General features: G+C 41.1%; 1 protein-coding gene across 2 annotated transcripts; it reads left to right on the plus strand.

The window, feature by feature from the left end:
• Positions 1-685: 685 nt before the first annotated feature.
• LOC306913059 (cAMP-responsive element modulator-like) lies at positions 686-10,063 on the plus strand. 2 transcript variants are annotated; one of them, XM_079489573.1, is made up of 4 exons: positions 686-757; positions 2,329-2,450; positions 6,576-6,708; positions 8,995-10,063. In XM_079489573.1, exons 2-4 carry the CDS (start codon positions 2,351-2,353, stop codon positions 9,137-9,139), a joined length of 378 nt encoding a protein of 125 aa, XP_079345699.1. In that variant the 5' UTR covers positions 686-757; positions 2,329-2,350; the 3' UTR covers positions 9,140-10,063. The 2 variants fall into 2 exon arrangements, with proteins under 2 accessions (XP_079345699.1, XP_079345700.1); XM_079489574.1 differs by lacking the exon at positions 8,995-10,063 and adding an exon at positions 7,784-8,356.
• Positions 10,064-15,966: the final 5,903 nt, after the last annotated feature.

Raw genomic sequence — 15,966 nt, forward strand, 5'->3', positions numbered from 1 at the left:
CCATGAGCCAGAGCTCCAAAATTGAAACGTTAATATACGGTATGAATTGAGTGGGCAAAACCATACCTATATTAGATTGTTATCACCATTAAACTTCCCCAATTGAGTACTTACACGAAGACAATGATTTATTGTATTACACATTTTACATTTTTGAGTGGTGTAAACCACTCCTACGACTGGCTTTGTTAGTTTACGTCTGTCTGTCTGTGCTCAAAAAATGAGCATGGTTGCTACGGTCACCCAGTTCACCCGGGTGTGATTTCATTACGTCAGACATTACGTCAGATCAGAGCTGATCAGGCTATATAAGACCTTACACCACTCAGTTCACACGGGTGTGATTTTTAAATATGCAAATGAGGCATTATGTAGGAAAATATGCAAAATAATCGAAAATATGAATTATATTAATTTACTTGTATTGATCCTATAAACAATTTAATATAGGGTATAGTTTTCCCACCAATTTTGGAGCTCTGGCTCATGGACTAAAAACCAAAAAGAACTGAACCGGTTCCCATTGGGAACCAACCGGTGGGTTGGGTTCTGAGTGTGCCCAGACCCAGAGAGCTATATGGAGACGCCAGGCTCTCGATGACAGGTACATCCCTAATCACCTGCTAGGACAACTCAGTGCACCTGCGCTCATCAGCACACCTGAGCGCATCATCAGTATAAAAGGGAGAACTCTCTGCCTCACCAACAGATCCACTCTCCAGAGATGAGGCGAGGCTGTGGGCAGGCACGTTGGGCGGTAAGGCAAGACAACCACTGTTTCAAATACCATTCTATGTTATATTATGAAGCCCGTGCATTAGTCCGGCTTATATGAAGTGACTATTCGGCTTATGGAAATGGAAGGAAAGCAACCAGAGTACAAGGATATGGAAAAGGAGTAGAAATACGACCCTAGTACACGGCATACAGAGAGAGTACAACTACTCGAGTACAGGCTGAGTAGAAATACTTATCGTTCTGAAACCCCTGTTCTGAGGGCATTTATTGACCGTTATCCACTTACCCGAGTTGACCCGTTGATATCTCACCTGTGGGAAGGAAAACCTAAGCTAAGAGCTACGCTAGGCCTAAAAGCTAACCCTGTACCTATACCTCGTATACTCACCTCTGGAATCCCTTGCAGGAGTACTTACCCGAATCCTCTGTGAAAGTAATCCATACTCACAGCGAGGTCCAGCGACGGCGATCCTCCTTATCCTCCGGGAAATTAACTTTGTGTTGAAATCTTACCTTTGACTGCATTCCCCTGAAAAGCAGAAAGAAGTTAATTTCTGACCTGAATTTATGTTCAATAAATGCCTTGTGAATAGGCAAACCTGACTTCCGCTCCTGAGTTGTGTATCAGTCGCTACAATATATATATTTGGCATCAATATGTGTACAGAACCAAATTCAAAATGCTAAAATCTTTCAAAATGTGTCGAAACATTCCCGAAAACGGCAGATTTAATTACAACACACCGTGAGCTTGCTTGTAGATCAGCTGTTTTTGAATAGCTGAAGTATAACATGGGGCTTATGTGGATAATGTAGTTTTGTATTAACGCATTCTGTGTAATCTAAATCTGCAAAGTAAACAATAGCTGTCAAATGACAGCTTTGGACAAGGAGTACAAAAATGAAGTACAATATTTGACTCTGAGATGCAGTGTGGTATAGTATAATTAAAGTTAGTAGGCTACCAAAAATCACACCCGTGTGAAGTGAGGGGCGCTCTTATCATCTTACAACATCGAGGAAGGAATTCTAACTCATGTTGCTATGAGTGGCAGCGGTGGCCGAACGGATAGCGGATCGGTCTTGATACCGGAAGGTCGCCAGTTCGAATCAGCGGTCCGACACGTTAAAATTACCACCACTGAAGTGCCCTTGAACAAGGCATTGAACCACTACGATGAAATGTGTTCTATGAGCAGGGCCTGGCTGGAAACAAGTTCTTGAGTTTAGCCCAGATACCCTGGGTAAATATAGTAATCATTTCATGATTAGGTGATGTGATGATGTAAAACAAACGGTGACAAAATGAACATTAAATTCTCTTTGTTAATGGCGTTTTTAAAACAAACATTGAACTAAAAACAAACATTAAACCTGTATAATTAAGCACAATTCTGAGCGAATGTCCTACTTTGCCCACCACTGGGCCAAAAGACAAACAGCGCAGCGGGAGGGGAGGGGAACAGAGCAGAGAGAGGAAAGGAAGAGAGGGGGCGGGGGCTCCGCAAAGCGCGCTAGCTGTTGACATCAGGAGGGCCATTGATGTCAGAGTGATGTCAATGCCTGTAATTGTACATGACACACTCACAGGGGCTGGCTGGCTGCTGAGGCAATGTTTCAGTCAGACAGAAGAAGCCTTGGAGAGGAGGACAGTTTCTCTCACAGCAGCACACAGAGCAGAATGGCTGTGACTGGGGACGAGACAGAGTCAGGTAAGGTTTGTCATAATAGAATACTGGTAACTTTCTGTGTTCATTCATACATCATTGATGCTTGTTTTTGTTTTGCCTTGCTCACATGGGAATGTCTCTTGAAGACGCTGTTTCTCAGTTTCTGGTCTGGAGGCCCACCACATGGAACCTTTTTTTACAGGTCTTTAACTCTGAGTGTACAAATGGAAGGAATAGTTTTGTAAATTCTCAGTGTTAATCTTTCACTGACTGAGACAGTACCAAATGGAACCAAATGGACCATAGGGTCAATTTAGTTCCATACACTCAGAGTCACATACCGGCCTGGTCCTGCAGGTACTGGTAGTACCGGGTACTTGTACCCGGACCCAGAATTGAGAGGGGAATGCATTTAGTGAAAAATAATCCATACTTTATTATCATAGCACGTTGTAGCTGGAATGGCAACCTGTTGAGCCAGAGCCTCTGAACTTTCAGTCATGAAGTTGGTGTTGTTTTTGTCCACACCATGGTAAGAACACGTACACCTTTCAAAATCTCTTCAATAGGCTTGTTACACAAAAAGGTAATTGTTGAAATATCAGTGAAATTACTTTCTTAACGAAGTAAACTATAAACAAGTGTCGAGTCTCCTCAAAATCCCCTTCTCTCTCTTGGCTCTCTCTCCCTCCACACAACCTCTCTCTCTCTCTCTGTGTGTGTCTTGTCTTCTCTGTCTCTCTCCTCTCTCGGTCTCTTACACACACACACACACACACACACACACACACACACTCTGTCTCTCTGTCTTTCGCTCTGTTTCTCTCTCTCCCTCTCTTCTGTGTGTGTGAAATGCTTCAGCGGAGCGCTCTTTGCTCTGCCCACTCACTGCTCAGAGCACATAGCAGCAGTGGCTGACGTCACTGCTTTTCCTGGAACTTGCCCCCAGCAGTGCAATGTAAATGTTTGACGTCAGTGTGCGATTACAGGCAGTACCTCTTACGCAGGGCAGACGCATCACAGTATTAATCATCTCATTACAGGATACAACACAGGCGGCGAGTTCCCCCTAGCAGAGCAAACGCATACAGAACAGAAGGAGAAGGAGATAAAGAACGGCATCTCTCCTCTGTCTTTCCTTCATGGTTTTTGAGTGGTGTAAACCACTCCTACAACTGGCTTTGTTAGTTTAGTGTCTGTTCGTACCAAAAAATGAGCATGGTTGCTATGGTCACCCAGTTCACACAGGTGTGATTTCATTACGTCAGACATTACGTCAGACCACAGTTGATCAGTCTATATAAGACCTTACACCACTCAGTTCACACGGGTGTGATTTTTTTCTCTTATTTTCAGTGTCACATAACAAGTGTGTCTTTCGCTGGTGGCAAGACACCTGAAGAGTGTTTATGATTTGTTCCTTTGGGCAAGATAGATAGTGATGACATCACTATGGCATCATCAGTGGTGTGTCACTAAAGGCTACACTTAGTGCACTACTTACAGTAAATACACTTTCATGGTAGTTATTATGACTTTATACTTCTGTTCCAAATTTCCAATACATCCCAGAGTCAAATGTTGTAGCCTACTCTTGACAGCTTTAGTCTATTACTTTCACATAAGCTTGTAATGTTGATAAACAGTTTTTTGAATAGCCTAAGTAAAAAATAAGGCTAATTCTATAGTCCAATAACATGATACTGTAGAAATTATTTTGAAATGGGCATTTTGCACAAGTAATACTTTTAGTAGTAGTAGTATAGTAGCAGTAGTAGTACTTTAGTATTTAGTATCTGTATCTGTTTATGCTAATAACCTTGTACTTTGACTTAGGCTAAGTATGTGTTTTACACTGTGATATTCCTACTTTTACTTAACCACTTAAACCCCAGCATCCGTATTGTGGGGAAATAAGCTGTCGCGGGAAAATCGGCCCACAACGTGACACATTGTGAGCTTGTAGATAGGCAAATATATTTATTTAGAGCTAAAACATGAAAAGCCACTAATCTAGAGCCCCGAGGGACTCCGGTCAAGTATAGGGTTTAAATGTTGGTTTTTTCTGGACATTTTATTAACAAGAGAGCTATAACTGTAATGTTTAACGTTTTTTATGTTGTTTCCTATAGGCCTACTGTAAAGTATAGGGTTTAAGTGGTTAAGTCCAAAATGGCGGTATACTATTCACCGCTCGGCGTCATCAACATGACGTCAGACATCCACAGGCTTTGTGTGTCTAGAATGTTCATTTTACACACGTATTGTCAAAACAAATGCTTGCCAGTCTGTATGGGTAATGTTTTATTTGGTAAACATTTACTTTGACTACAGTAAGATTGAAGCCCTCGTGTGTTTTCTGTTACCAGCTGTATCCATCGCTACAGTGTTGTGTACCAAAGCTGTCGTGCAGAAACCTTGTATCTTTTTTTTCTTCGTAAATTAATGGTCTACTACTTCTTTACACTACAGCGTCACACAAGTAGGGAAAGTAGCAGATCTACAAGCTCAAAATGTCGTAATGTGACATGTTTTGAACTTGTAGATCGGCTATTTTCCACTTTTTTGAGCGGTGCTAACCGCTTTTGCTCCCTTTCTTGTGCAAGGGGGGTTACTTTGGCAAGTTTGAGGTCTTGGGCGACCTGTCCCTGTTTGAGAGCCGTTTTATTAGAGTATGAGGATTGGAGCTATAGAGATGGCCGAGTCTCTGAGAAAGTTGGAGGGAATATTGTCATGGCCAGTGGCCTTGTTGGGTGGCAGGGCACTCAGTTTTGTAAGTACCTCATCAGTTGTTACCATTACCAGTTTAAAATCGTCTTTTCAGACACCTAGGTTTTTGTAGAAAGATTTGATGTGCTCTACACCAAAACGCCCAGAGTGGGAGGGCAGTTTGTGAACCAGAGTTGTTGCTATGTTTGTAAAGATGTATTGGCCACATCAAGCTTGTCAGTGATGAGGGTGTCATTGTCTCCACCAGGCCGAAGGCATGGGGAGAGAGTATGTTTTGCACTCCGTCCGTGTGTCTGTCCGTCCGTCCGTGTGTGTGTCCGTCCGTCCTTCCTTTCGTCCGTCTGTGTACAGCTAATCTCCGGCACCGTTAACCCGGTCGATGCCAAACTTTGCACACACACTCCCTGGATGCCAACGATGAACCTCTGCCCCGCATTTTCCAGAACGGCCTGTTATAGCGCCACCATGAGGCAGCTTTTCACATGTTTTACCTAAAACTTCACCGATCTGCGTGAAACGTTGCATGCACACTCCCTAGAGGCCAAGGACAAACCTTTGACCTGCATTTTCCGCATCTGCTTTTTATAGCGCCACCAGGAGGCCGACTTTTGTAAAACACATTTTTTTATATTACTCCTCCAGATTCTGTCCAAAAATCTCACAAATCGTTACACAGTATCTCTATGGTCATGTGCTCAAGTCGGATCTGTCCGATATTTCATATTCCATCCTAATTGGCTATAATTGGCTTTCACAGTTTGCAAGATTGCCCCGTTTTGAACAAAAGCCTCAAATCATGAACGCAGCAAACAATTTACGTGAAATCTTTAACACATTTTCTTACTAGGCTGAGGAATATATCCCACCCTTTTCACATTGGCCTGTTATAGCGCCACCAACAGGTTGATTTCTGCAAAACACATTTTTGGCACAAAATGCCTCAAATCATCCAATTGCCATCAAAGGCAAACATGTTTATATTACTCCTAAACATTTTGCCAAACATCTCACACAGTCCTATCCTCCTGGTGGAGACCTGTGCCCAGAAGGGCACTTTTTCTAGTTTGATTTGATGTTGATGTTAGTGAACCTGGTTTTCAGTTTCTGACTGCAGTTTACTTGGTTAAGTAACTTCCAGAACTCCCGAGGATTGTTTTTGTTTTCCTCTGCTTTATCATTGAAAAAGTTTCTTTTAGCAGATTTGGTCATGGGAATTACAATGTTATGTTGTGATTAACTACTTAGGCTAACAGTAAGCATCATTTTATACTTTGTCACACAATGGTGTCATTAAAGAAATAGTGAAAATGTGCCATGAGTGATGATGACATGCCCAAAATAGGGATAGATTATGAATCGCTAACTTAAAAAGAAAACAAAATAATAATGTTAATAACTGAAACACAAACTGTATGTTTTTTTCCCCCCACCATGCAGCTGCCACAGGAGACATGTCCTCCTATGAAGTGCATAAACCCTGCAGCTCCAGCCTGGCTCAGGGGAAGATGATGAGCAGCAGCATGGTGCACGACTCCTCGGGCAAGAGGCAGCTCCGTCTGCTGAAGAACAGGTACCATATGGTGTTCGGCTTTCACATTTGAGCCATTACTTTGACCACATCGATGTCGCCTCTCACAATTTTCAAATGCGTCCGTCATACAGTCAGTGCATGAAGCCATAGATATTTAAAGAAATCACACCTGTGTGAAGTGAGGGGCACTCTTATCATCTTACAACGTCAATTACAACATAATGTTTAAGCAACGGGTGCTAATGTTTGTTTTAATCCTCAAAACAAACATTACATTTCTTTATTGTCTATGGCGTTTTCTTAAACAAGCATCGTTGAAAGACAAACATTAAAGCTGTATATAGGAGGGGCTAGCGCCCCTCAAAAATATATATGCCTCATTGGCCGCTGCAGTTCGTTGGAGCGACCTGTCTGCAACGGGAGGAGGAAGTGAGCGGAATCTTGAAGGCACGCGCCTCTGATTGGCCCCTTCCGTTCTTCCGTTTTGCTTCCGCTGAGGAATTGCGTGCTAAACCATCAAATCATCACAAAAGTCATTCAGCCAATCACAATTTGCGTCCTCACTTTTCCGTCTTCACTTTTGTCTTCAATGGTTGTGTTTACACAAACACTGAAAGCTGGGCATAGGAGGGGAAAGGGCCCCTCAAAAATATATTTGATGGGATTTGGGGGTTTTCAGGCATGAAGGGGTTAATATGCATTAATTAATAATGCATTAATTATGAATCAAATACATTGTGCATATCCACATTCATAAACACTGTAGAAAGAAAATTTGATGCATTTTTGCATTAAATAATATAAAGCTTTATTTTCTGGGATTTGTTTGTGTTTCAGGCATTAAGGGCTTAATAACTAAAAATGCTCAAGGGATATCACTGGGCATCCTCTTGATTATTGTTAAGAGGTGTAAAAAATTGCACAATTGCGGGCGTGTAGAATAGATCATTTAGAAGTAATTTAGAAATATAAATTGACTTGTCTTTTAGTGTCCACTAGTCCCTCCCTGGCATTTTAGTATAGTTTTTATTTGTTGACGAAATTGTCATTATATTTAGTCATAGTTTTAGTCATCGTAGCTAATTTTTATTTGTTTCTATTTTGTTTTCCTCAGTGAAAAAGGGCAGTTGATGAACATTTTTAGTTTTAGTCAACAAAAACAACACTGCAATGAAGTCCCACAAGCCTATACCTAATCATCATGGTTCACCTCCAACCCTGGATGTCTAATTCGTGACTACCGTCTACTCTCTTACCGATGATTGTACTTCAGAGGGAGTCAGCTGACACACTTTCGTGCAAACCTTTGCTTATGAATTTAGTTTTTTTTTGTGTGTGTGTGTGTGTGTGTGTGTGTGTGTGTGTGTGTGTGTGTGTGTGTGTGTGTGTGTGTGTGTGTGTGTGTGTGTGTGTGTGTGTGTGTGTGTGTGTGTGTGTGTGTGTGTGTGTGTGTGTGTGTGTGTGTGTGTGTGTGTGTGAAACCCTGCTATTGGTGTGAACAACCACTTCCATCAGCACCAATGACATGGTGCAGTCATTTCCCTCATTTTGCCTGCATAGATTCATCCACATATTTCATTTGTCTGCTAATCTGATCTTTCTGCATGATTCTTTTTCTTCCACAGTGCATGAAATCTTTTTCCTTTGGTTGTGTCACTTAAGATTAAATAAAACGGAATAATCCACACACCGTCTTCACTTGCTCAATAGAGAAAACTGTTATTATAAACGTTTCAGTCATGGACCTTCCTCAGGCATCTGCTGACAGTCGGTAGTACCACAGTTACATACAATACAAAAATCACACCCGTGTGAACTGAGTGGTGTAAGGTCTTATATAGACTGATCAGCTGTGGTCTGACGTAATGTCTGACGTAATGAAATCACACCCGTGTGAACTGGGTGACCATAGCAACCATGCTCATTTTTTGGTACAGACAGACAGACAGACAGACACGTAAACTAACAAAGCCAGTTGTAGGAGTGGTTTACACCACTCAAAAACAGGGGTCTACAACTATCACTTCTCATTGGTGGCAATATGCTTGGTGCAACAGGTGGTGATGCCATTTGAATTAATTATTTTATTTCAATTTGCACATATTTTATTTAAATTAATTTGCACAATCAATCAATATTCAGTACACATCAATTTATCGTAAGTTTGTAACTATAGAAAGTGACAGTGGAATCACAATGCCACACGTTTACGAGCTTTAATATTTTCCCCCAAAAAAGCATTTAGAATGGTGAAAGTGGGTAAGGATCTGTGAGCTGTCGTGTGTTTCGTTTTTTTTTATGGTGACTGTCTATTGTTTCTTCCAGAGAGGCAGCTCGGGAGTGCCGGCGAAAGAAGAAAGAATATGTGAAATGCTTAGAGAATCGCGTGGCCGTGCTCGAACACCAAAACAAGACTCTAATCGAGGAGCTTAGAGCCTTGAAAGACATCTATTGCCATAAAGCCGACTAGCCGAGTGATCGGCAAGGACTACACACCAGGGACTGGGAGAGTGTACGATTACAGGCCGTTTTTTTTCCTATGGTCTATCAGGGAATCCTGGCTTTCTGACACAAACACAGATAAAGACACACACATACACAAGCACACATGCGCGCACACACAAAACATTCCTTGTCCGTTTTGTCACTTGTGTTTACACAATGAAGTGGATGTTTGTAGCATGAGAGTCTGTGTCCCTCCTCCACCGCCTCCACCACCACCACCAGCAGCACCAGCAGCAAAACAAACTGTGTTCAGGTCGAAAAACAAACTGTTTTCAGGTCGAGGTTCAGGCCAGTGTGTATCACAAGGCATTTATCACAGCAGAAAGGAGGCTGCCAAAATGTCCCGGCATAAATTTTAAAAAGGGATTACGTGAAAAGGCTGCAGAATCGTCAGCAGCGGCTGACTGACTGAACACTGAAACGATTTTCACTCACATTAACTACTAATACTGCACTGTATTTGATATTTATCTGTAATGGCTTTATAGATTGGATATGCTCAGAGACCTGTCTATCTACTGTATGGTTTGATTGTATTGTTTGCATGTTTTGTTTGCAGGTTATTTTCCCCGTTCAATAAATTGCCACATGCTTTTGTAGTAATTTAATTTTAGAAGAAAGTGTTCACAGCCTCAAGGTCTCAATGTGTATTATCCAATCCATTCCTCTCTCAAGAGAGGTAGCCATATTATCTCCTACTACACTAGTTGTTTGACCTGCATCTTCATTTTAGTTTTTTTGTTTTGTTCATCTCTGAGAAAATAAGTGACCTTTTTAACCTGTGGTATTTATTTGATAAGTCTGGTACACACTGTATTTTTGTGCATTTCCTATTGATATATCTTTGAGAAAAATGTCCTCAATATGAATGAATGTAATAATAAATACTAATAAACTATTTATATAGCATCTTTCTAAAAAAAAGAGTTGTGCTTTACAAAATACAATAAATAATCCACTAATAGTAAGATAGTAATAAAGCAGGCAGTAAAACACAATACAAATTAACACAGTAGTAGCTAAAGTGTCACTAACCTGATCTGAAACCTGATCGCATGTGTTTCTTAAAACCACATGAACCACACCCTCCCTATTCTTGGTGAACATAGCTTACAAAATGTTGCAACACGTAGCAGCACGACACGTTGGGAGCTTGTAGATCTGCTATTTTTTATCCTAGGCCATCCGAATTTTAAAGGTGCAGGGGTCTCCCTCTCTCCCTCCTCTCTCTCTCTCTCTCTCTCTCTCGCTCTCTCTCTCTCTCTCTCTCTCTCTCTCTCTCTCTCTCGCTCTCTCTCTCTCTCTCTCTCTCTCCAAGTAAACAGCAAATACATGTTCAGGTCAGGATACAAATCTTACCCAGGAGGGAAAACTCATACAAAATATAAATAAAAAAAAGTTAAATTGGAAGTGATGGCACGAAGAAATTAACAGACAAAATTGGTACTGCAACACTATAAAACTGATGGTGATGAATGGGTAGGTCTATACTCTCTCCTGATTGGGTGATGGGCAGCATCTTTTGAGAAATTTAGACCCACCTGAACACTGTTGTTAACCTACAGGGTGCTGATGAAAATTGGGTTACTTGGGTTGGTCAAAGAAGGAGAAGATAGATAGATGGATAGATAAACTGATATGATGATAGCATAGTTTTCTATTCGTCCTGCCCGGTAGAACCGTATTGGAGGCTATTTATAAAACCAGGTACCAGGTACAAAAAAACAACAAATTGATACAGACATGGAAACACTTTAACCATGCCAGCCCGCCTGCACTACACTTCTCAAAAAAGCACTTTGTTGCCATGGATACGTGTACGGAACACACTGAAATACCTATTCCCTATTTTCTCAATTTCCAAACAAAACACAGCGCACTATAAAATATTGACATCTAGACATTATTGTATAAATTAAAAACATCAAAACATAAGCATGAAGCATAAATAATGCAGTATGAAAGAGGTACCAAGTTATCATAATGGACATAGGCTACATGTGTATGCATTGTGTATTGTCCTCTATTCTATAGTCACACAATAATGGACAGCAGGCAACTTGTCTTGATAAGAGTGCCAAATGTGCTCCTGTGAATATGAATAATCCAATATCATTGATTGATTGAATTGATTGATTAACAGTTTGCAGAATTACAGTACATTTCAAGCACAAACTCAATACAAAGACTGTTAACTGTGAGTGGACGACCCAATTAAGCATTACACTTGTTTACAAGAGGGTCCACCTTGTTCAATTCATCAAAACATTTAGAGACGTACAAATAGACACTTCTATATAGTCAAAGAACAGAACAGGAATTCATCATAAGGGAGGTAAAAAGGGAAAAGAAACATTATACAGTGAGGGGAAAAAGGGGTGGGCGGTGGGGGGGATTCAGATTTTACGGGGGCCAGTTTCGAATTGCAGCCATCCGTAGGTGCCCTTTGAGAGTGGTTTTGAAGGAGTCAAGGGATTTGCATGTCTTAATGACTGTTGGTAGGGCGTAACACATTTTGGTGGCATAGGAGCGAAAATAATTTAGTCCCTTGTTTGTGCCGAATCTGGGTTGTACATGGTTCGTTGCACTTCCTATGGTGTTGTGGGTGCACGTGGACTTCGTTAACATTAAGGAAGTATCTATAAGGTACATGGGTATCTTGGTGGTGTATCGAATCTTGTGGACCAGACCCATTGCAAGATGCTGTACTCTGTCGTCGACCCTAAGCCATTCCAGCCTGTCAAAGTAGGCAGGGGTGAGGTGGGTTTGGGGGGTGAGGCCAAGTAGGAGCCTGACCAGTTTGTTTTGGGAAGTCTGGAGCCTAGTTTTAAGGGCATTTGAGGTGCTGTGGTACCAGGTAGGGCATTAAGCAACTAGTCGACTAGTTTACTAGTCTATTTTATTTATCTAGTTTATTTTTTATTTTTTTCCCGATTTTGTAGGCCTCAAGATCAAGTAGATTATAGTTATAGTCACCAATGTACACAGTTTTCAAATGTACAAATATCTTTTTTTAAAAAACATAATAGGTGGTTAAACAACTAGTCGACTAGTCGACTAGTAAACTAGGCAACTAGTCAACTAGTAAAGATGACTAGAAGTGAATGCCCTAGTATACCAGGAGGTGCATGCATAGTCAAAGAAACCTTGTACGGGGGCTCCTGTTAAGGTCTTCAAGGTGTTTTTGTTGAACAGTGAGGAGATCCTGTAAAGGAATCTTGTTCTTTGGTTGACTTTTTTGATTACGTTGGTGGCCATTTTATCACTGGAAAGCCTCCAGGATGGAACCTAGGTAGGTAATTTCATCTTTACGTGTGATAACCTTGTCACCCACTCTAACCAAGAAGCCATTTGCCTTGCTAAGATTACTATTAGATCCAAAGAGAATGGATTCAGTTTTTCCCAGGTGTAAAGATCATGATGAGAGACTTGCCATTATTGTCTCCAACAGGCCGGTAGATTATCTGTGAGCACTTTTCTTGACATTCCACCCCACTAGGGTTTAAATTCATATCCCATCCCATTCCCATCCCATGCCCTTTAAACCAAACGAAAAATCTTGTTTTTTATCAAAGCCCTAATATTAAGATAGAATTTACCAATAATACCTTAACTGCATACTGATAAAACGGTGTGTGTAATACATTTTAGAGGTACAGATCAAATAGAAATGCTTGTGTATTCATTTTGTGCAGGCTGAGGACAAATTTGTTAATTGGGAGTGGATCATTTCATCTCAATGTGCACAGAAGCTCTTTCATTAGTTCAAGGTCTCTTCTTATAAGGGAAACAACAACATCACAGTCATCCAACATTCTAACCTTGACAGTGAAAACAGAGCATTCAAAAAAGAATGAGTGGTTTATTCCAGTGCTTCTCAAAGTGGAGTCCAGCCAGAGACCTTCAGGATTCCTTGAGGGGGGTCCAAATGGACCCTTACAAGTCTGTAGAGCGTACAAATGGAGCCAAATGGGTACATTTGGTTCCACTCTCTGAGTTAATGGTGGTCCTTTCATCAATGCAAAGGTGTTGTGACTCATCTGTCCGCACTGTCCATATCTGACTTGTTGACCCCACTGTGAGGAGTTAAGTGCAATACTGCCCCCGGCTGTTACAACAAAGTATAAATCAGGCATATCATTATACTGCTGGTAGTGGTAGGTCAGTTCTGGCCTGCATGCAACTTGTTGCCATCTCTATGTATTCAACAGGGGGTGCTCAGAGTCATTGAAATATTTTCTATTGTTTGTAGGCCTACTTTTTGTCATCTTTTTCTACCATATTTCCTTTCTAAACTTCCCCCTAATGACCTTGAACAAACAGAAACCCAAGACAGACAGACAAACAGACAGAAAGCTTTTAAAAATGTCCATAAAAAAGTATAGTAGTATACAGTACTTGCTCTTTCTAAATTGCCTTTGACTTTGAACTTTTCATTAGTATAGACTGGCAGTGCACTCACCCACCTCCAAAACCTGCCAGCATTTAATAATACCGGTACTATTTTTTTTGGGGGGGGGGGGGGGGTAGGGGAGAGGTTGCCTACCACCTATACCTGGAAACACCCCTGCACATGTACGGGCTCCATTTTTGTTGCCGCCATTTCCCGCAGTTCAGCCGCTGCCCGAGAATTAGGAGTATAGGAGCTTGCTCTGTCCCTTAATGGTATTTTGGTCCAGCGTCACCCGCTATCTATTTTGCCGACACCGGCATTTTCGATCTTTCTAAATACACTGGGATTTAGCAGTGGGGAAGGGGTGTTCCCCCACTAAAGTTGGTATTTTGGTTACCTGTCTAAATCCCTAAAACACCTCCGTTACCTGTTATATTATGCATAGGTGTGGTTTGGGCGTTACAATAATCAAACCAAACACCGGTCCACGTAAGAGATCCCATATCCGTTGCCCGTTATGCCCAGTTCTATATTGCTTCATAGCCTTACGGTTTACCGTCAGTGTGGTTGAACTGTGGTTGAACTGGACATTGTTCTATAACTAGATGTTGATGTTGTCTTGTTAGTCTATAGGCTACTAGCTGGGTTCAGTTGGTTGAACTGGACATTGGTTCAATCATTTGGTGTTGTCTTATACTGTACTAGGATCAGTTAGTTAAACAGGATGCAAGCATCGATATTTCTGTGACTGGTTATGGTTCCAAATACATTTGCAGATGCAATCAAAACATGTTCCATTCCTGGATGTATTTCTTACAATTGTGTTTTTCATCAAAAGGATGACAGAAAATGCTATGTGAAATATTTTTTTAGATTAGATGGAAACATATTGGCTGACAAAAAAGTAAAGGGCTAAAATAATTGTCAGACTAAAACTAGATTAAAATGTCAACAGTTTTTGTTGACAAAAACTAGACAAATACATTTACGGATTATTGGACTAAGATTAAGACTAAAATGCTCGACTTTTAGTCAACTAAAACGTGACTAAATAAAAATAGGATGAGTTCGACAAAATACTATAAAAACTAACAACGGTGATTGAAACTGGACTAAGACTAAATAAAGAAATAGCCGCCAAAAACAACACGGTTGACAATACAATTATCTAAACACAATGGACACAAGGAAGTGGCAGGCACGCACTTAAGCTGATTATAGGAAAATTACAAAGAGATGCATAGGAGAATAAGGGGAGATGTGCACTACATGGACATCTCCATGCAGGCGCGCACTGCGCGCCACTCTTTACCAAACTAATTTGGCATACAGTTTACGGGTGCTTTTAAACTCCACTATGTGCCTTCCCAAATGTGTGTGACCAAAATAGCAATTTAGAGGAAAGCGTCCCAGCACGCCCATGACCACACCTGTAGGCGCAAATACCGGTGTCGGCCGCAAAATAGATAGCGGGTGACGCTGGACCAAAATACCATTAAGGGACAGAGCAAGCTCCTATAATTTTCGGGCAGCGGCTGAATTGCAGGCTGTGTCGCGGGTAAAGGCGGTGACAAAAATGGAGCCCTTAGACAGGTAACCAAAATACCAACTTTAGTGGGGGAACACCCCTTCCCCACTGCTAAATCCCCAAACAGTGTATTTAGAAAGATAGAACGAAAATGGAGCCCGTCTCTAAAACTGTGCAGCGGTGGATGCAAGTTTTAGTGACCGTGCCTGGGTCACAACATTCACATTTCTCACAGAAATAATTTCTGATATGAACAATTGACAATTCTATGCAAGAAAAGAAGTCACACTATACCTCTTCAATTTTCAATCCTGTAGCAGGACATTAAGGCTTGTCCGGTCGGGACAATTAAAATCCTTCCGGACAAGTGCATTCAAATTGTACTTGTCCATTGGACAAGTGACTCTTGGTTTCACTTTTTCTGTGACACTCCTAGCAGCCAACAACATTGTCTGACATTATTGTTTTTCCGCCATTTCGTTTCAGGAACACCGAACCTTGTGTTATTATGTGGCTTGTTTATTTACTTTCAAAAGGAAAACCCGTCACTTATTCTTATATTATTTTAAACGGCTACTAATATATATACTACCAAATACACAGCCATAGATTGGTGTTATCCACGCCCGGTTATCAGACTGACCTCATCAGCATTTAAACTTGTAGAGATGCGTGTGTACTCACCCAATAATTAATAGAGTCAGATATTGTAATCTAGTTTAGAGTCAGATATTGTAATCTAGTTTCATATCCATTTGAAAGTTCTGGCAGAAAACGTGTATTTAGTAAAATATCTCCACTTTTCCACGAGCTGCACACAGACGACATTCTATGGGGCGAGGGGCCCGGAGTCAGTGCAGGACTAATCATA

Source organism: Electrona antarctica (assembly GCF_951216825.1).
Source record: "Electrona antarctica genome assembly, chromosome: 20".
Lineage (NCBI taxonomy): Eukaryota > Metazoa > Chordata > Actinopteri > Myctophiformes > Myctophidae > Electrona > Electrona antarctica.

Coding starts and splice junctions, on each gene's coding strand:
- LOC306913059 (XM_079489573.1), top strand. CDS start 2,351: ATGTTTCAGTCAGACAGAAGAAGCCTTGGAGAGGAGGACAGTTTCTCT. Junction 2,451..6,575: donor TGGGGACGAGACAGAGTCAG/GTAAGGTTTGTC, acceptor CCCACCATGCAG/CTGCCACAGGAGACATGTCC. Junction 6,709..8,994: donor CTCCGTCTGCTGAAGAACAG/GTACCATATGGT, acceptor TGTTTCTTCCAG/AGAGGCAGCTCGGGAGTGCC.